Source organism: Cannabis sativa, chromosome 5, assembly GCF_029168945.1.
Source record: "Cannabis sativa cultivar Pink pepper isolate KNU-18-1 chromosome 5, ASM2916894v1, whole genome shotgun sequence".
Lineage (NCBI taxonomy): Eukaryota > Viridiplantae > Streptophyta > Magnoliopsida > Rosales > Cannabaceae > Cannabis > Cannabis sativa.
Genome location: NC_083605.1, coordinates 22,988,645 through 23,010,749, shown reverse-complemented (window position 1 = coordinate 23,010,749; position 22,105 = coordinate 22,988,645). Strand labels below are relative to the sequence as shown.

At 33.0% G+C, this 22,105-nt stretch overlaps 1 protein-coding gene across 1 annotated transcript; it reads left to right on the top strand.

The window, feature by feature from the left end:
- Positions 1–2,862: 2,862 nt before the first annotated feature.
- LOC115703143 (mediator of RNA polymerase II transcription subunit 33A-like) lies at positions 2,863–11,008 on the top strand. Its single transcript, XM_030630642.2, has 12 exons — positions 2,863–3,359; positions 3,501–3,611; positions 3,771–4,124; positions 4,793–5,109; positions 5,237–5,328; positions 5,422–5,779; positions 5,872–6,082; positions 6,166–6,280; positions 7,141–7,299; positions 7,672–8,299; positions 8,385–8,591; positions 9,664–11,008. The coding sequence occupies exons 1-12, from the start codon at positions 3,097–3,099 to the stop codon at positions 10,761–10,763; spliced, it is 3,915 nt and encodes a 1,304-aa protein (XP_030486502.2). The 5' UTR covers positions 2,863–3,096; the 3' UTR covers positions 10,764–11,008.
- The last annotated feature ends 11,097 nt before the right edge of the window (positions 11,009–22,105 follow it).

Genomic DNA, 22,105 nt, shown 5'->3' with positions numbered 1-22,105 from the left:
TAACTCAATCATAGTGTGTAAGACTGTGAAGAATCCAGAATCAAGAGAAGGATATTCGGGCTCCGATCTTGGTGATAACGTGCTACAGACAGGATACAAAGGTTAGAGATCTGAGTGGAAGGAGCCATTAATATTCCGCCGCACCCACTGTAAGGTTTCTCAAACTTTATGTATTTATTTATATTTTTTAGAAATTCATATTTAGGGTGTTAAATAACATACATGGTAGTAAATCTAGATCCTGGTAAAACATATTCCAACAATCTTATCTTCGCCGACTGTCTTAACCTTGTCTCGAAAGTTATTTCAAAGATCAGACAATCCATCTCCAACTTCCCTGCAGCCTCCTTGCAGTACTTACCTCGTCAATTCAATGCTCAAGCTCATCACCTTGCCAAGGAAGCGATCAGGTAGAGAGAGGATAGTTAAGGGGAACACTTGGTGTTTCTTTCTCGTGGCTGCTGTTTGTATTGTTTCTATTTTGCAACTCTTCTTCTTCAAAAAAAAAAAAAAAAAAAAAAAAATACTACTATTACTACTCTCTTACAATTTAAGATGATATACTACTATCTTTAATATTTACTTAATACTAACGTGTGCTAATAATAATAATGTTAAATCCTAATTCTATAAGTACAACACCTAATGGACTGCCTAAAAGCCCATAGTAGTCTATAAAACTCTAGTTTATCAAAATGACAAAATTTTCATAACTTAAGAAAATACTATTCAATGACCAAATAACATATTCTAAGCAATTAACTATACATTTCCACATCGAGTTAACAAACAATAATAATAAAATAAACATATACATAGTCGAAAATAATAAAAAAATATTTTTGGTTATTACACCCTCCTAGGTCGACTGCCATGATTCGGGACTGCTCAACTCCAGGATGTTTTCTTTCTTTCCACGTGTCAAACATTGATGTTCATGTCACCAGGATCAGTTTCTCGGTAACAATGTTATTTTCTTGTTATTTTATTAGAACGTCGTAAAATTATAATTAAAAAAATTAAAATTAGAAAATTATAATTAAAAATAAATAAAAAATAATAAACTTGAGAAATATTCTTTGCAGAAATATAAATAGAAAATTATTTCACTGTATAAATATTAAAATTTTACTGAAAATATTATGTTTTTGAGTACTTCCCAACTATTGTGTTTGTAATAGATATGTATATTTAAGATTAAGAATATTTTATGGTAATAGTCACAATTAAAATACAAAAACTATTGAAAATACGTTTATGTTTTTTCTTTTCATCTCTTTTAAATGTGTTTTGGTTGGGATTAGGTATGGACTAATCCATATTGACTGTGAAATGTTAACAAAGTTTTTTATTATTATTATTTTATTTTTTTTAACAATGTGTAGACGAAATTAATTAATATTTAGAACGTCGTAAAATTATAATTAAAAAAATAAAAATTATAATTAAAATTAAATAAAAAAATAATAAACTTGAGAAATATTCTTTGTAGAAATATGAAAAAAAAAAATTATTTCACTGTATAAATATTAAAATTTTATTTAAAATAGTATTTTTTTGTAAAAAAATTTACTATTCTTTATTTGAGTACTTCCCAATTATTATGTTTGTAATAGATATGTATATTTAATATTAAGAATATTTTATGGAAATGGTCACAATAAAAATACAAAAACTACTGACAATAGGTTTATGTTTTTTCTTTTCATCTCTTTCAAATGGGTTTTGGTTGGGATTTGGTATGGACTAATCCATATTGACTGTGAAATGTGAATGTTGACAGAGTTTTTTAATATTCTTATTTTATTTTTTTTAACAATGTTCAGACGAAATTAATTGATATTTAGGGCATTTTTAATGTAGTGGTAAAAATGTTGTGTATTATTATATTTTAGCACAAAAAATAATTTTGTGATAAATTTATATTAAATTTTAGGATTGTGCTTTAATACACAATTGTAAAACTTTGATGTTAAATTTAATACTTAATTAATATTTTCATTAAAAAAATAAAAAACTAATAACTTCATTATCAATTTTATTATATTAATGTGTAAGACAATAAAAAAAAAATAGGGAAATTATCCCATACACTATTTTCAACTTTTTTTTGGGTTTCTAAAGTGGTTGTAACGTTAGTTGCAATAGGAGTTTTTGTACGATTTTTTTGTTGCAATTTAAGTTGCAGCTCTAGTTGCAATAAGGATTTTTATATAGAATTGAGTAAAAATGCAAAAAAAAAAAAAAAAAACATTTAGAAGTGTAAAAATAAAAAAAAGCCCTATATAAGTATTTCATATTTATTTTAATGCTACAATTAAATATAATAATACAAATAATATAAATGTAAATAAAAAGTAATGTATTTATTGTGATATAAATTTTATATCATAGAAAATATTGTGTAAAATTTAGCACAAAATTTACTATGTGCTAAATTTATATAAGTTTTTGGTACATTATTAGAGCACAATTTTTGTTAAATGAGTAATATTTTAGCTTACTACTTGTACTTATTTGTATCTCCGTTAAAAATACTCTTAAAAAAAACTATACTCCAATAATATTCTAAAAAAATATAATAAATTTGACACAAATTAAAAATAGTACTAAATTTGGCACCATATATTGTTTGCTAAATTTAGTCTAAAATAATATGTATCATTGATTAGAATAAATTATAAATTATGATGTAGATATCCTTAAACAATTTGAATAGCTCATCGTCTCTTTATCAAACCATATAATAAAAAATAATAAATTTGTATATAATTTCAATAAAATATAAAATATCATTAATATAATTAATTATTTTATATCCGATTCATTAGAACATAATTGAAAGAATGGGGAAAATGTTTTCCAAATTTAACACAAAAATTTTAGATGTTAGTTTTAAAAATAGAGAACGACAAAAACCATTCCCCAGTCCCTACTCATGTTTTCTTTAACTGCGAAATAAGTTGAGCAAGCTACGACTACTATTGCTCCTTCGTTAATGGCCTGAGCTTTCGCTTGGGTAGCTTGGTTCACTGCTTTTCTTCTTCTTCTTCTTCTTTTTTTATTTTTATTTTTATTTTTAGAATAAAAATATTAATGGAGGGAATTGAATGGAGCGAGTACGAGCGCCGAGTGGTTGACACGGTCAAATGGTGCCAAGAACGGAACGAAAGCCCTCTGGTTTGGTCGATTGAGATGGGGAAGTGGGCGACCCAGGTGCCCAGCCCGGACTTAGGTCAAGTTTTGGTCTCTCATCTTTGTTTTCAGAACAACACTCCTTCTCTCTGGAAGTTTCTTGAAGGAGCCATGTCCTCCGGCCTCCTCTTTCCTGTCCAAGTTCTCTCTCTTCTCTCTGCCAGGTTTCTCTTTCCATAATTCCATTTTAAGATCATGTTATCGTTGTTCTCATTCTATTGTGAGTTAAAGTGTTGACAATTGATGAAATGGCTTTGTTTTGCTTTATTAGTAATGATCCAGATGGTTACTTGTTTGTTATGCAGTATAATTCCTCACCGACGTTCTCAACCGGAGGCTTATAGTCTTTATCTTCAACTTTTAAACCGATACGCTCTTTCTTTCAATCCAGTCGTATCAGATGTCTCCAGACAAACGTTAGTATCAAATTTGATGGGATTCCTCTCTCTTATAAAGTTTTCTTTTTCTTTTGTGCATGAATTTCATCCCATTTTTGTTTGTTCAGTTTTCCTATTTAGCTCTTCTTCTATTTTGCATGATTTTCATGAGACGTTTTCTTCTTTGCTTTTTAACAGGATTATAAATTCTGTTGATCGTGCTCTTAAGCTCTCTGAGATATATGATATTCCTGTCTTGGAGCTTGGACATGTGTTTGTGTTATTCTTTTTCAGTATCATCATTGGTTTGATTGATAGTGTATTGGATGATTGGGGATTACTACAGAGTTCTCTTGAAAGACCAAGTTTAGCATTTGGAAACACTAATAGCAAAGATATGGACATAGATTCCAAACAGAGTAACAATTTAGCAAGAAAAGAACATCATGAAGAGTTGAGAACCAAGAATTCTTTCATGGCATTGGAGGTACTTGGAAAATTAACAGAAAGCAAAAAATCCTTGCTTCTGCTTCGACTTATTCATTTGAATATGTAAGCACGCCTTTCGTTGCAAAGATGATTTTTCTTTTTTTTTTTTTTTTTCTGTTTATTTTGTAATTTAAGATTCAACTTTGTGTAAGTTTCTTTTGCTCTTTTCAACATGATTTCATACGACAGTTAACATTGGCTATTTCCGTTGTCTAATTGTGATATAAAAATTTTAAACAGAAATTCTTTGTCATACCGTGCACAGAATTAGGGACATTGATAAGAACATAGTAATATAATTCCGATATCTAATGAACTTAAGAGATAGAATGTGTGTATTTTCATCTTCTCACCGACTGCTATAGTATATTCTGGTAGTTTCCATCAAACAACAGTATAACACGCTGCGTCTATATAAATTGTTAAGGACAATTCGCGAAGCATAATGAAAATTATATAATTGAAAATTGATCATCACAGCTTACAAAGTGTAAAGGTTTAGTTATATAGTCTAACTTAGTTGTCTTTTGCTAGCATTATATAGTAGTATAGTAGTGATTGAAGCTAGCTAGTGTACTACCTGAATTCAGTTGGAAAATCATAATGAAATGCTAATCAGAGTGAGACTGCTCAGTCATGAGTTTTATAGTTAGAATGCAGAAAATGACTTCTGATGCCCATCTGGAAAATTAATTTACATCTTGCTACCCTTGTTTCATTTCTTTTTATAGGCCTAAAAAATTCAATGGCCTCCTGTGTAGTCTACAGCTTTTTAAAGCCCATCATTTGGCATCTTCAGATTTAAACCCTGCTAAGCAATTGTTGGCAAGATTTTCTGCTAACATTGAGAGAGTTGTGGATTTTGTTCACCACTTAGACAAGCGCCAGCTCATTGGAATGCTTGTCGATAATGGACCACCATGTAGACCAGTTTCTCAGCTCAATTTTGAATCTGCCTTTTCTGCTTGTTGGGTTCCTTTAGATATTTACATGGAAAATGTAATGGATGGGAAACAGCTTGTCAAATCTGCTATTGATGTGATTGCAGGTATTAACTTTAATTGTGAAGAGTTTATTTTTTCGCTGCTTCACTGCATTATAATGTATAACGTACTATTTTGAAAGATAGAAGAACATCCTATTTACTATCATATAATTTCGATGTGTCTCTGCAGAAGTAGTTATAACCCTCCAAATACTTAACCAGGCATCATGGCAAGAAACTTTTCTTGCGCTCTGGCTTTCAGCCCTTCGACTTGTCCAACGAGTTGAGACTAATTTTTCTTAATCTGTCTTTTCTTGGAAAGTGAAGAGATAAGATTAAGCTAATACTTGCTTTTGCTCCACTCATTAATTTCAGGAACGCGATCCTCTAGAAGGTCCAGTTCCCCACCTTGAGGCCCGTCTTTGTGTCCTTTTGTCCATTGTCCCTCTGGCAATTGCTAAGGTTTTGGAGGATGAGGATCAAGTGTATTCACCCTCTGCTCTTGGAAATTCTATGTCAGCATATGAGAAGGCTCATGCTTTAAGGAAGTATGGATTGATTTCCTCGCTTCAGGTTCTTGGACAGTTTTCTGGGCTCTTATGCCCTCCTGCTTCAGTTGTTAATGCAGCTAACATTGCAGCTGCCAAAGCCGCTACCCATGTTCATAATTCAAAAAATGAAAAAGGTTCTGGACCTGGTTATGGCAATCATGGTCAGGGCCTTATGAAAGCAGGTCTGTTTTGAAATGTATAATTTGCTTCAAATCTTGCTACACACCAATGAGGTTTTGAGTATTAATGTTCAATAAATCCTAATGCTTCTCAGGTGGAAACATGAGACACCTAATTGTTGAGGCTTGCATTGCAAGAAATTTAATTGATGCATCAGCATATTTTTGGCCATGTTATGTTGTTGCATCAGCAATCACACCATCTGATACATCACCCAATCAAAACTCTCCTTGGTCAACATTTATGGAAGGAGCGTCATTAAGTAGTTCCTTGATCAGTTCCCTTGTCACTACTCCTGCTTCAAGGTATAATATAATTAATTGTCAATGTAGTTGTAAACAAGCAACTTAATGCTCATTTTGTTTCCTTCTTGCTACCTATTTTCAAGTTTACAAGAGATAGAGAAGTTATATCATATTGCAGTAAATGGGTCAAAGGAGGAGAAGTCAGCAGCTTCTAAGATTCTATGTGGCGCATCTCTAAGAATTGGATGGAACATTCAGGTAGTAATGGTATATTAATACAGTAATATCATAAAATTCTTGTCTTTGTACTTATGCACATGGTAGTGTAGTGTTCTCAGAGCACGTGTCAGCCGCTCGATTATATAGCTTGATTAAATTAGTTATATAATGTTGGATTTGAGTTTTGATAGTTGTGGTTGCAGTAGAAGAACTAATACCTTAATAACTTTTGTTGCAAGATAGAAGCTCTCATGTGATTCAAAATCAGTTATCGCTAATGTAGAAAATATTGAATCAAAAATTTCTCTTTCTGATCTCTGTCGAATGTACTTTCAATTTAGACCTTGTTTTGTTGTGCTTTACCATTTTTAGCTCCCTAGTTAAACTAATTTTAATTTTATATGTACAAACAAACAGTAATATGTTTTTTTTTTTCAAGGATATACTACTGGACTTAAAATTACATTTCTTCATAAATTGTCGTAAGTACAAATCATTTGGTCCTTCCTATAGATTTTTGAAATCTGATTTTTCATCATTTCCCAATGCAAATATCGTTGGCACTGCAGAAATTGTCATAAGAATTTCTTAGTTGTGCACATTATTGGTATGTTCACACTTAAATTTCATGGTCCAAAACCATAGTCAACTCTTAATAATATTTTCTACCTGAATATTTGTCTAATAGAATGCATCACTAGCTGTAGTATGTGTATTACTCTATGCCGAAGTCGCTACTTTTGGATGTTGCACGTTCTTTATTCAGCAGCTGATAGTTTTATGAAAGCCATCATGGTTGATGCTATGTATGTTGGAAAAGATTTCCAACCCCTCTTTAAAAAGCTGTAATAAGCAAATTGAGATTTTTCTAAACAAAAAAGATTGTCACTTTTTGGCAGGAACATGTTGTGCGCTTTGTTGTCAAGCTCCTTTCTCCTCCAACACCTCTTAATAGTGGGCCAAGAAGTCACCTGGTTGATCATATGTCGATGCTGTATGGAATCCTTAAAGAGGCTTCCTTGATCGATACTGTTCACATACTTTCTTTGCATGGTGTGGTAAGAAATGTAATCTTGGTCATTATGTTGGCCCCCAAAATATTTTGTTTTCCTGTGGAGAATAAGTCTACAATTAGGTCCATTAGTCTCTGCTCTTTAAATCCGCACTGTGGCTTTCTATCTTTTGGTGCGTATGTTTCTGGAACTCAAGTTCTTCATTAAGGCCATGTATGATATAAATCATACTGTTGACACTTGATAAAGGGGGATTCAAACGTGGGAACTCCTTTTTGTGAGAAAAAGTATAGTATGACTAGGCTATGCCTGTGAGCATTTATGATACAAATCATATTAAATTGTGCTTTTAAATTAGCATGTCAAGGATTGAACTCTTGGGCATTCTGATGGATTCATTTTTTTCGTATCCTACAGGTCCCTGAAATTGCTGCTTCTTTAGTACCACTCTGTGAGGTTTTTGGATCACTCGAACCTACATCAAGAAACAAGTCAAGCAAGGGCGATGAACCCAATGTTTATATGATATTTTCTCTAGCATTTCTCTTTCTTCTACGTTTGTGGAAATTCTATAAACCCCCTATTGAGCAGTGTATAACAGAGCATGCAAGAGCATTTAGAGGTGAGCTTACTCTGGAGTATCTTTTGTTATTGCGTAATAGCCGCAGTACATCTTTCCAGTATGAAACAAACAGCGATCCAGATCATATTGGATGCATCTCTGATAAGGCAATTTACATTGATTCCTATCCCAAATTACGATCTTGGTATTGTCAAAACAAATCATGTGTAGCTTCAACACTTTCGGGCCTTTCTAGTGAAAGCCCTGTTCATGAAGTTTCTAATAAGATCTTAAACATGGTATATTCCAAAATGACTATAACTGGATCATCTAGCAGTGGCTCCCCTGCAAGTACTGGAGAAGATACATTGCAGAGGCCCATGCTTCCTGCTTGGGAGGTATTAGAGGCCATTCCTTATGTTCTTGAGGCAATTTTAACTGCTTGTGCCCATGGAAGGCTTTCTTCTCGTAACTTGACAATAGGTTAGTTGGATGCCTGCTTTACTGGTGTTTCTGTTCCTTATCAATGATTCAATATATTAATTCATGACTTCATGAATGTCTGCAGGTCTGAGGGACCTTGTTGACTTTCTGCCTGCATCTCTTGCCACTATTATCAGTTACTTCTCTGCAGAAATTACTCGTGGTATATGGAAATCAGTTCCAATGAATGGAATAGATTGGCCAAGTCCACAGGCAATCCTACTAACAGTTGAGAGTGAAATAAAAGAAATACTTGCTGCTGTTGGTGTCAACATTCCAACATGTTCATACGGTACTTATTTCTTACGAGTTTCTATAATATTATTGTCTCTATGTTTTGCATTAGCGTCACTGCTCCAGGCACATGAAACAGCACCGTTTTATTATAGAAACCAAAATAGGAGGAATTCAGCCTCTATTTAGAACTTTGATTTGAAAGAGAAAAATTAAATAAAATCCAAGTTATTCAACTTTCTCTTGTTTGGATTCAAATGAAAAAAGAAATGAGACAAATAGATATCTTGTTGGTTTAGGAAGAGTGAGTTTAATTTAATGTAATTTACAGTAATGATATCTTTTACAAATAGATTAGAAAAGAGAAAAGCTTACAATTAAAATTTTAGGAAAATATTATGCTTCGTAATCTTTTTCCTTCAAAAAATTCTTGTTCCAAACAAAGCCTTGCACAAGAATAATTCCAATACATTTTAATTACAATGAAACTTATGTAGCCAACCTTTAAACTTAAAGCTTCATGTCTCCATCTCAAGTTGTGATTTCAGCATTATGAATAGACGCATAAGATAAAATGTGGACTAACTCTTGAACTTTTTCAATGTATTTGTTTATTATTTTCGTTCCTAGACATTTCCAAGCCTACGGATGCAGCTTTCTATATTATGGATGTCGAACAATATGTGAAACTTCTAAAATAATATCAGTCTTAACATTTCTATAGAAGATTCGTTTCTATAAGATACAGATCTGTTAAATTTTTTTAGGTATTCAGTGTCTAACCCTCTACTTAGATGCTGTGCTCTTTAACCCACTGTTAGAATTTATTGATCATAAATGAATTGGTAAATGACGTGAAATGCAAGCATACTAGCTTTCTGCAATTGAAAGTAAACACACAGTCAATCTCACACGCGTTTTTTACTCATTAAGGTTAAATACTTCAACTTTTCACTTTAGATAGTTACTGAAGTAATGGTCAAAATATCTAACATAAATTCTTATGCAATTTTACATGCGAATCAAATTAGTTTAAATTCACTTAATATTTGAATTAATAAAATTTGCATTTACATGCATGCTCAAAGAATTATCTAAATTTCCTGGCTGGTCCTTCTATAACATTGCAGAGGCTTCAGAGATAGTGCTTCCACTGCCCATGGCTGCTCTTGTGAGTTTAACCATTACTTTTAAGCTTGACAAAAGCCTCGAGTATATCCATGCTGTTTCTGGGCCAGCCTTGGAGAATTGTAGCTCAAGTTGCCCTTGGCCTAGCATTCCCGTAATAGGCTGTCTTTGGGCCCAAAAGATCCGTCGTTGGCATGACTTCATCGTTGTTTCATGCTCTCGCTCTGTTTTCAGACAAAACAAAGAAGCTGTTGCACAACTCCTCAGAAGTTGTTTCACTGCATTTCTTGGATCGCAGCTTGCTGCAACCACATCACTGTCCAATCAAAGCAGTGTGAATGGTCTATTAGGATTTACTATCTCAGCTTGTAGCATTCATCCTTTTGTAGCCCCAGGATTTCTTTACCTTCGTTCTTGTCGGACGATACAAAATGTTCAATATGTGAATGGTGTAATTGTAGGGCTTGTTGCAGAGTATGCTCAGAAATTATCTGTCAGATGGGAACGTAAGGAATGCCGTCGCTTGAAGTCTAGTCAAGCATCTCTTTGCCTGGCCACTACAAAGGCAAAGGAGATTGCTACTCTTGGTGCAAGTCTGTTATGTATTGCTGGTGGGTTTCAGCTGGTCCAGGAACTCTACACCGAAACTATCCCAACCTGGTTACTCTCATCGAGTGAAGCAGAATCAAAACATGGGGAAGTGAGTGCCGTTTCCTGCGTGGTGGAGGGATATGCCATGGCATATCTCTTGATTCTTTCAGGGTCCATCATGTGGGGTGTACAAGTGCAACAACCAAATTGGTTATTTACAAGAAGGGCACGCATTGTTGAGATCCACATGGACTTTCTGGCTGGCGTATTGGATGGGAACATATCACTGGGATGTCATCCGTCGACTTGGAAAGCCTATGTTTCTTGCTTAGTGGGTTTACTGGTGAAGTTCGCTCCGGCTTGGATTCAGGGAGTGAACCCAAAAACCTTGAGAACATTGGCTAGTGGCCTGAGAGGTTGGCATGAATGCGAGCTGGCTTTATCTCTTCTTGAAAGAGGTGGGACAGCAGTCATGGGATCAGCAGCTGAATTAGTGAATGTTACTAGCTGAATTTTTTAAAATCTAAACTAAATTTACTAAAATGTAGAGTGTAGATTGTGTTGGTTGTTCTCTTTCTCAGTGTTGAGGATCTGAGTTCAAATTAACTTTTTAATAATACTAATAACAACAAAAATCGTTCCCAGAAAAAAAAAAAAAAATAGCAGCTGTTACCAGAAAAAAAAAAAAGTAATAAACTAATGTAGCGTTGTATTTTTTTTTAAAGATAGAAATTGAAATATATTTTCATTTTTGTATTTTGACTTTTGAAAAATAAAATGTGTTTGGTAATATTTTTTTTTTTGTTTTTAGAAAATAAAAATAATAAAGGTATTTTGTAATTTCATATTTTTTAGTGAGAAATTTAGGTGAGTGAGAAATAGTGGTATAAGTTTGTGTGTGTCTGGCGGGCTTCAGTGGCTTAACTTATATTTATTTGTGCTTTTTAAAAAACAGACCGTGTCGTGCTGTGTCACAAAAAAATATAGGTTGTGGTGTGTTGTGTTAATATTTCCAGAGGATAGACCTAACATGACCTGTAGGTTTGGTATTTTTGTGTCGTCTTCGGATTCGTATCGTGCTTTGTTAGTACTGGCTCGTATTTCTTAAACAGGTTAGCCTATTTTCATATTCGGGTTTAAATTTGTGTTTTATTTTTTCATATTTTTTTTTTTACAATTACTAAATTATATGTATATTTTAAAATTTTAATTATATTTATATAACTTTTGAATAATATTTTATAAATAATTATATAAAAAAATTATTAACATCATTAGAATTTGAATATTAACTTATCGATACTCAAATTTTTATATCACATCTTATTAAATAAACTAATATATAATTTTAAATTATTATGTTTTAATGGTTTTAATTATAAAATTATAATATTCAGTATAATATTTAAGTTCTATTATTATTTTAACTTATTTATAATTGATAGATTCATATATTATTATTATTATTATTATTATTAATAAATTAGAAAGTTTTTTAATATATCGTGCCATGCTTTTTGGGTTTGTCGTGTTTTGTGCTTTTGAGCTAGTCTATACGTGCTTACATGTTGTGTCTTTTGTGCTTCTCGTGTCACGTCGTGCTTAAGGACATTTTTCGTGTCGTGTCATAGTGTCATACCAATTTGTAGCATCGTGTTGTGCCCAAGCCCGTATTTTTTCGTGCCTTGTTATGCTCGTGCTTCCTGAGCTCGCACCGATTTCATGTTGTGTCAAAAAGTTTGACCCGCATTTACAACACTAGTGAGAAATGGTAAAATTATAAAAATAATTTTGCTAAACATGTTTTTAGAAAATATTTTGTGTTATAGGATGAATTTTTCACCTAGAAATACAAGTACAATTTTGTTTATAGTTGATACGTGGATCCAATTCCAAGTTGGAAAAGGATGAAGTATCAATAACAGCCCTTGTAGGGCTATACTCGCTTGATCAAAACTTGCGAGAAGGTGCGATTGAGACAGGGTCTAATCGCACACTATACATATTATAGTAGAGTAAAAACATGATACAAAGAGAAGTTAGCGTAGTCGCACATATATCAATTATATACGGTGACCAAATGTTTCTCTCTTGCGCCTCACGTAAAGACCGCATCTTTACAAGCGTCAGGTTTGACCAACTAATGTAAGCGACAACTTGTCTAGAACCTGTGAGCTCTATGCTGTCGATACATAAATGCCCAATATGTCACTGATATAGTTGCAAGCATTCTATTTTATAAACCCAAAGAGGTTCACGCATCGATAAAAACCCAAGAGATTTTTATGTGTTTTAAAGGGTCAAAAGACCTTATATGCGAGTAGCACCAGAGAGCCTCACGAGTTTTCGTGTTACTTAAGAATGTGAACGAACAATGTGTGACTTCATTAGTTCCACTAGTTTGAATATTAAATAAGAACGGTCAAAACTGCTCTTATATTTATTTTATAGATATTTTTTAATCTTAATTAAATGTAATTAATGTTGTAATGGTCATGTTTGATCGGTTATGTAAACTGAGGGATCACTTGCTTTCTATATGAAAGAGTGATCCAATCCGAATGAAACTAATCGCAATTCTCTTTCAAAAGTGGACTAAGCAGACCGAGCTCTAACTTAACCACTATAATTGTGCTCATTTGTTTATTCGCTATTAATTTGATTAATCATATTGTTATTCTGAGTATTTGTCAACCCAGGCAAATACTCAAGTTCTATAAGGGAGTTCTTGCGTAGCTTGAATACTTGTAGTTTTGGTGTTGTCTAAATTCTTCTGAGAATATTTTGCTAAGCATATTTTGTTGGGATTTTAGTCATAAATAAAATCCATTTCAATATAATCTTATCTGCTATCAATAGAAGATTAGAAATTATTTATGTTTACATGTAGTTTTCATTTTATAGTTTTAATATACAATTTCTATTAAATCTAGAACATATAGTTATTCACCATTATAGTAATGTCATCACAATAGAAAGTAATTGTGATTATATGCTTTAAAGTCTTTAGTCCCGTGATTAATTAATGCACTGAATTTAAACTGACGTGATTATTAACAATAAATTTTACTTACACTTACATAAGTCGAATGTCCTTTCTAGGGCATTAGCAAAGTATACTAGTATCAGATATTTGGGGTATACATCAGACTAGACCGATATTGACAATGGAAAAAATATCATAAACTTATTGTTATATCTTTCTAGGTCAATATCACTCAGTTGATCTTAAATTAAAAGATCTTAATGTTGAAATGGTTAGGTTTTGGCTTAACTGTATTATTTGTGTTCTTTGACTTGTTCGTTAAAGCTGACCAATTTGATCGGCCCAATACTTACATCTTGGAAACATGATAGTGCAATTGAGTGAGAGCGCTAATCATAAATATAGAATCTATAGCTTCTATAACTATATAGAAGTGAAATGATAATTTTCTTAGAACTTGGCTTAACAGACATAAATGGAAGAGCTCTTCTTTTAGTAATTATATTAGTTTATAGAAATATCATTTATACGAAGTTAAGTGTTTTAATGATAAAATACATTGAGGGGTAGAACAGTAAATTTATCCCTACTCGATGTAAATCATCTATAGAGGATCTTTGATTATTTGGATTAAAACAATTGATAATTCATCACGTATTCGTTCTTGGTGAATAAAGTGTTCTATGTAATTAGGGGTGCAATTCCAAATCTATAGTAGAGCCAAGAGGAATTAATAAGTTAGGAAATTTACTTGGTAAATTTTAGACCTACTTATTAGGAATTTGGTTACATGGGTCCATGGTCCCCATATTATCTGAGATAATATTGTCTTGTTGACTCAATTAATTAGTTTTAATTAATCAATTAAAATTATAAATAAGATTGTGTCTTGCTTGTGAATTTTCATTAAGCAAGGGGTTATGTAACGCCCTGTCCCACAGGGACGCCACGTGTATGCTTTTACAAATTAATTTATAATTAACCCATCAGTTCAAGAAAAGTGTGGCTTAATTAAAAACTTTTGAATTAAACTAAAAACATAACTTTTATACAAAATACTGCTGAATACGGGGTTCCCCTATTTATAAACTTTTACAACTGGTTTCAAGATCGGTATTACAAAATAGGGTTACATTTCCAAAATGCAATCAAAAGATGGATCCTGTCCACTGAAAGCCGGGACTTAGCGGTTGATATGTACATCGTCGAGAGACCTCTGACTCATGGCTGACCCACTTTTCCCTTCAATTTATCTGCACCACGAAGCACCCATGAGTCACAAAGACTCAGCAAGAAAAACAAATAAAATACAAACAATGCATAATATGAGAAATCATAACATTGTATAACCAACAAGTTCATCACCCAATACAAAAATTTATCCATTGTGTATTAAAACATTACATAAACAATTATATGTCTTATAAGACAAACCAACATTGATGCCTCATAAAGCATCCTTACCACTCGTTAACCACGAGCTTCAAATGTCACTATCATTTCTCGATAAAGCAATTGATAAGTAAGAAACCTATCTGCGGTTTCAAGATGAGTGATTACTCATTTTAGCAACGGTAATGACCGTGTCTTTACCTTGATTATAATCGAGCCACAAACAATAATAATCGTGTCTCATATGACATGCTTAGTAGTGCAAATGACTTTTCTTACCTCAATCCAATATTAGGTGTGTAGGCCAACCTGAGTGGAACTACGCTCGACGATCCTGGGTCCTTTGTCATGACAATGAAACTTGGTAAACAATTTAATCGAATTCTGAAATAAATCCTAATTTTCCAACTGGACAAACTCTAATCCCCACTGACTTAGAAATAACTTAAACATCTCAAAATACCCTAAGCTAGGCTCTGGAAAACACCCTAGGCCAAAACCAGGTTTGAGAAAAACCCTAGAATTTCCCCTGCTGGCCAATTGGTTGACTGGTTCACCAATGGCCTGTTGAACCGGTCGACTGGTTTTGGCAATTTGGGAAAATTCTAGTTTTTCACCTCAAAACCGAACCAAAACTCCACCGAACGTACTCAAACTTTCCAAAACAGTTCTAAACCATAATTATGATATACTCAAGCAATAAAAACTAAGTAATTCCTCAAAAATTCAGATTCACCAATGACAATTAAGTTCTTAAACTGAATCTTTTCAAATTAACACCTTAGCAGTCAAGAAATAACCCAATACATACATAAACAAACCTAAATTAATCCTAGATACATACTTTGAACTTAATCCAACACCATAGCCCCGAAAATCACAAAATCTCTTAACCAAACTCAACCTAAACCTTAGAAATTCAAAGAGAAAAGATAAAAGACTTACCTCCAAGCTTGAACAACACCTAGGGTTAGTTAATTCAACTGGAAATGGGTTGATTTGAAGAAGAAAATTGCTTGGTTCAGCTGGGTTCTAGGGATGTCAAGGGAAGAAGAAGAAAGGAGAAGGTGATATTCCTTACTTAAGTTTATCTTCATTTTTCTAACTAAATATTAAAATTAATAATAATAAATCTAACATCAAAACCCTATTTCAATATAAGACAAACTAATATACAACCTAATGCATTTCAAAAAAAAAATATTCAACCTAATGAAATGACTATTTTACCCCTCTTTAAAAAAAAACTAAAGCCTAAAATTAAACCTAGGGTATTTTGGTCATTTTTAATTTTTCCCGAATGAATTAACAACTCAACTCTCTAAACTAGGCCAGTATAATTCTAATATATCTCAATTTTATTGCTGTGACAATTCTGACCACTCCGTCAAGGTTCCACAGCCGCCGAATGTGAAAATATTTTATTTCGAAAATGGTATTTACAATACCCACATAATCTGATAAAATCTCTGTAATTAATAAATTACGCTTAATTATTCATTTAATCACATATTTAATCAAATATGCCTAAATTAATATAATCATAATTTTTTAGATATTACAACCATCCCCTCCTTACAGAAAATTCGTCCTCAAAATTTACCTAAATATCTTGGGATACTGCTCCCGCATCTGCGACTCTAACTCTCAAGTCACCTCTTCAATCTTGTTGTTCCTCCACAACACCTTGACTAGTGGAATAGTCTTGTTCCGCAATATTTTTTCCTTGCTAGCAGGATCTGAACCAGTTGTTCTTCGTATGACAGATCTATCTGAAGTTCCATATCCTTTTGAAGCATCAAGACGTGGAACACGTTGTGAGCTACAGATAAAGTAGGGGGTAAGGCTAGCCGATAGGCTACCTGACCGACCCTTTCTAAAATCTCAAATGGACCAATAAATTTGGGACTTAACTTTCTCTTCTTTTCAAATCTTTGAATTCCCTTCATTGGGGACACCCGAAGGAAGATGAAATCCCCAACCTGAAATTCAATATCTCTACACTTTGGATCAGCGTAGCTCTTCTGTCTACTTTATGAGGCAAGCATATGAGCTCAAATTTTCTCAATGTCCTTACTCATTCTTTGGATTGCATCAGGTCCAAGGTACCTCTATTCACCAGCTTCATCCTGATGAATGGGTGAACGACATTTTTTTTGTACGGTGCCATATCAATAGTACTCTGATAATTATTGTTGTATAAAAATTCAATCAGAGGAAGGTACTTGTTCCAGGAGCATTCAAAGTCCAACACACACGCCCGTAACATATCCTCAAGTATCTGAATAGTCCTTTCAGACTAACCATCAGTCTAAGGATGAAAGGATGTATTGAACTTTTATTTGGTACCCATTTCTCGTTGCAGACTTTCTCAGATTTTAGATGTAAACTTTGGATCTCAATCTGAGACGATCGACTTTGGAGCACCATGAAGCCGAACTATTTCTTTGACATATAGATCAGCGTACTGATCCACTGTATACGTAGTCTGCACTTGTAAAAAGTGAGATGACTTTGTATATCGATCCACAATTACCCAGATAGAATCATAGAACCCTACTGTTCTTGGTAATCCATCCACGAAGTCCATGGTTTCCACTCAGGAATCTTCAGAGGTTGAAGTAATCCTGCTGGTCTCTAATGTTCTGCCTTGACTTGCTGACAAGTTAGGCATTTTGATACGTATTCCACAATATCACCTTTCACACCTGGCTACCAGTTCAGGGCTTTCACATCTTGATACATATTAGTTGTTCCCAGATGTAAGGAATATTGGAAATTATTTTACCAGGATCTTAGATCTACTCACAAGTATGTTTATTAACACCCTAAATATGAACTTTCTAAAACGATGAAATAAACACATATAAAGTTTAAGAAACCTTACATTGGGTGCAGCGGAATATATTGACTCCTTCCATTCAGATATCTAGCCCTTGATTCCTTTCTGTCGCAGAGCATTGTCAATATCTGAACCTGGATCTCTTTCTCTGAATCTTTGATGCTGAATCTCCTTTGCTGATGATCTTTCTTCACGATCTTCCTCACTATGATTGAGGTATCACTTGATGTGTGTGGGCACTACTCTAATCACTAAGGATTTCGAAATTCAAAGGAAGAAGAAGAGAGAGAGTGGTCAGCTAAAGATAGGGAGAGAGAAGGCTCAGTTTTTCTGATTCAGAAAGTCTGAAGAAAAGTCTAATTTTTCTGAAGCCTTCACTATCTATTTATAGCATTCCACTAGGGTTAGGTTTGAATTATTTGGCATTAAAATAATGAAAATATCAAATTAAATTGCCTACAAAAGTGGCTGGGCCATGCTTAGTGGATTTGGGCCTCACTTTTTGCAATTTTGCAGTTTTATCTTTTCTGCATCTGATTTTCTCAAAAACGCCAATTTTCTAATTCAACCATTTAAATGCCAATTCTAACTATTTAATAACTATAAATAATTATTAAATAATATTGTCATTTATCATATTTATTAATTGAACCATACAAAGTATCATAATTAACAAATATGCCCCTATAAACTCTTTCTTTACAATTTCGCCCTTACTTAGTGAAAAATTCACAAATAGACATAGTCTAATTTGAGAATTATAATTGATTAATCAAAACCAATTATATGAGTCTTACAAGCAATATTATCTCAACTAGTGGGGGGACCATGGGTCTATATAACCGAGCTTCCAATAAGTAGATCAAGAATTTAGCACTAAAATTCACTAACTTATTAATTCTTCGTTGAATCCATGCATAGAACTTAGAATTGCACTCTCAGTTATATAGAATGCTCTATATGTTCCACCATATAGATACATCATTAGTTATCCATTGTTATAATCCTAATGTGATCAATGATCCTCTATATGAATGATCTACACTGTAAAGGGATTAGATTACCGTAACACCCTACTATGTATTTTATCCTTAAAACACTTGACCCCGTATAAATGATATTTCAGCTTATGTGAAATGAGTACTCCACCATTTATGTTCGTTTGGTCAAGCTCGAAGGAGATCATCCTTTGCTTACTATTCGCCAGATAGAAGCTATAGATTCCATGTTTATGATAGCGCTCCCACTCAATTGCACTACCGTGTTCCCAAAATGTACGTATCACCCTGACCTAAAAGTAGGCTTAACTAACAAATCAAAGAACACGAATAGCCTTTCAAGATTGAGCCTAATCATAACAGGATTAAGAACATTTGATCTAGGATCAACTAGGCGATATTGACTTGAATAGATATTACGGTAAGTTTAATAAATCTAAGTCAAAGTTCAATATCGGTCCCTTCGGATGCATACTCCATGCATCCAACCTGAACTTTACTTTAACCAATGCTTTGGAAAGAACATAGTATTTCTCCAAATACAAGTAAACTCTGTTGTAGATTATCATATCAGTAAAACCCTATGTCTGATAAATCTAGGAAACTTTATTCACATAGTCATGTTTACTTTCCAATGTGTTGACGACACAATAAACAGGATCAAGTATGTGAAAAAGGTTTCAGATGAATTTATACATTATGTACATATAATCATGAAATAAATCATGTGAACCATGCAACATTAAATGTTATTTCTGATCTATATTAATAAGTAAATCTGATTATATTGAAATGAGTTTTATTTAGGGCATAAAACCCAACAAACTCCCACTTGCACTAATATAAAACAAAAAGTGCGTTTCAAATAATCTCAACACCTTGATATACAAATCAAGTGTAGTAGTAGTAAACTCCTCGTAATAGGGTCTGAAAGGTTGAATTAACCACAACCTTTTCTCCACCATTACTCTTCCTTTAATCACAAAATCATTGATAATGTGAAATTCCTCTCTATATGTCTACTCTCTTGCGATACTGGATTCTATACCTTTGGCAACTACTTTTGGTTAATCAGGAAATTAACACTAGTAGTTTAAGGCAATTTGGAATGGTGCCAAAGATGTATAGAACTTTCCTTAGACTGAATAAGTACCTTTCCTGCAACTTTAACATTCAGTCTCTTCCTGGTAGACCTAGAGACTTCAGATAGGTTTTTACACTTCTCCAAAATCACTATTCCACCCCCAGAGTAACCACCATCTTATCAGAAAGATTTACTAGCACATAGGCAAATTTCGAAATCTGATGTGGTGTAGTCTAAGAGTTTTAAACACACTCTTATAGACTAACATATAGTTCCTCTTCTTAATCTTAGGATTTACTTGATTGTCTTCCAATGTTCTTCTCCTGGATTAATCTGATACCTACTCATTACTCCCACTCAACAGCAGGTGTCTGGTCTAAGGCATACAAAAGCATATCTAAGACCTCTCACTGTTGATATAAGAAATTCTTTCATGGCTTTATCTTTTCTGGAATAGTTGAGACTTTTCCTTAGATAAATCTATGCCTAAGAAGTTGTGAAGCTTCTATAGATTGCCATTAGAAAGAAAATGCTTCAGCATCTTACTAAAGTAAGTTGCTTGCATTAGAGTAAGTAATTACCAGGTATACCACAAGCCATAGGTTTAGATAAACTCAAACCTATAATACTAGGAACAGGAAGTTTTGTTAAGTCCATTGAATGGACTTATAAACGAAAATTTCCTTTTATGTCCTTGTAATAGAAAACTTTAGGTTACTCCATGTGAATGGATTAAACCATAGTTCTATTGGCTTTCTTCTTAGTTTCTTATCTTGACAATCCATTACTTGTTTAAACTCACAATGGATTTTAATCACTAGTGTCTCCCAAGTCATAAGAAGGTGAGTTCCTAGAAACTCTCCCACTACGACGAGGTACCGTGAATTATGTCTAAGAAAACTAAATGGTATTGATCTCTTCGGCTGTGACAAGACAACAGAGGCAGTGGGATCATCATATATCAAATAAGATGATAGAACACTTTTGGAATCAAGAATTAAATATCTCCTTTATTTGCTACTTGTTTTCAGACTTAGTCATTATCTTAGAAAAGTAGTATTTGTTTGAACAAACACTTTCTTATCTATTGACAATGGGATGGTCCACCCCTAATCACTTAGAATAGCTAACAAACCATGGTTAACAGTTCTAGCTTTTCTTAAGATTTTGATTAGGTCATCCATGAATCTAGTAATGATTTAATGTTAAGTACCCAACCATTACATCATTCTGAAATTGTATTACCATAGAAGGATTTAGGCAACGACTAGTAACTAATCATCAATATGCAACTAGAAATTTCTGGGGAGGTAAGTTTGGATATAATTTAAAAATCAATTTAATGATCTTTGAACTGCATATCTACTACCTATTTCTCCACCCCTATCAGTTCGCAAGATCTCTAACCACTTACCTTAATGGTTTTAACCATTGCTAGAAATTAATGAAATTTTCAAACATTTCAAAATTTCTTTGCTAAAAGGTATAATCTAGAGTTATCGTTTTAAGAATACAACGAAAAACTCATATCCACCCCTGAATGTACATCCATCTGCGAATGAGATGAACTACTTTCAGTGGATATAGGCATATTAACTCTTTGCAGAGATTGATCTTGTCAAATCCACTATGAACAAGATACAAATGCCATAGATTAAAAAAAATGTGGTAGTGTCTATGATGACATAGGTTTAGTTACATCAAAGAGTTCTTAGAATACTGCAAGTGGATCCTGGTCACAGAATACCTAACTCATATTCCATACAGTTTTAATCCAATAATAGAAGATGGATATTAAACACTTGAGAAAGTGTAACTGTATTGTATTCTGGAATTAGAAAATAAGAAAATTTCTATTTGGAATCTAAAATTAAAGTCAAAGACTTAAATTTATACCAAATATTATGAGTAATTCTATCTTGGACCACCACTACTAATACAAACTCTAAGTCAGATTTGCCCATACAAGTAGGAGATTTCTAAGATTGAGGATTTATATCAATTGGGAATAGAATTTCGGGATTATAATCATAAGCGTCATTTAATTTCTTAAGAGAAAATATAATGACATGAAATGATTTATAGACCATTCATCCAATGATATATTATGGAGCTAATTCGAAATGAATAAGCTTAGAGGAATTAGGATAATTTCGTTTAAAATAAGAATCCAACGATGCTTCGATTAGCGAAAGACAAAGTAATCTTATTTATGTAATCTTCTTGTTTCATATTGTAAAAATACTAGTCTAAGGTGTCATCAATTGATGAACAGCTAGATGTCGCATATACAATATTTATCTTTCGAGATCTAACACTATTATGAATGTCTAATGGTGAAAATCCACTAGGGATTTATCTCATTAGATAAACAAGCCAAGTTAGACCAACAATGAAGATTCGAAATTAAACTACAACTTAATAACAGAAAATAACATGGTTCAATATAAATTCATACACAATTCAGAAATTATAAGCATATAGCAAGTAGGAATGACAAGTGAAAATACTAAAACTTACAATCCTAAATAATTTCCAAGGTTTTTCAACA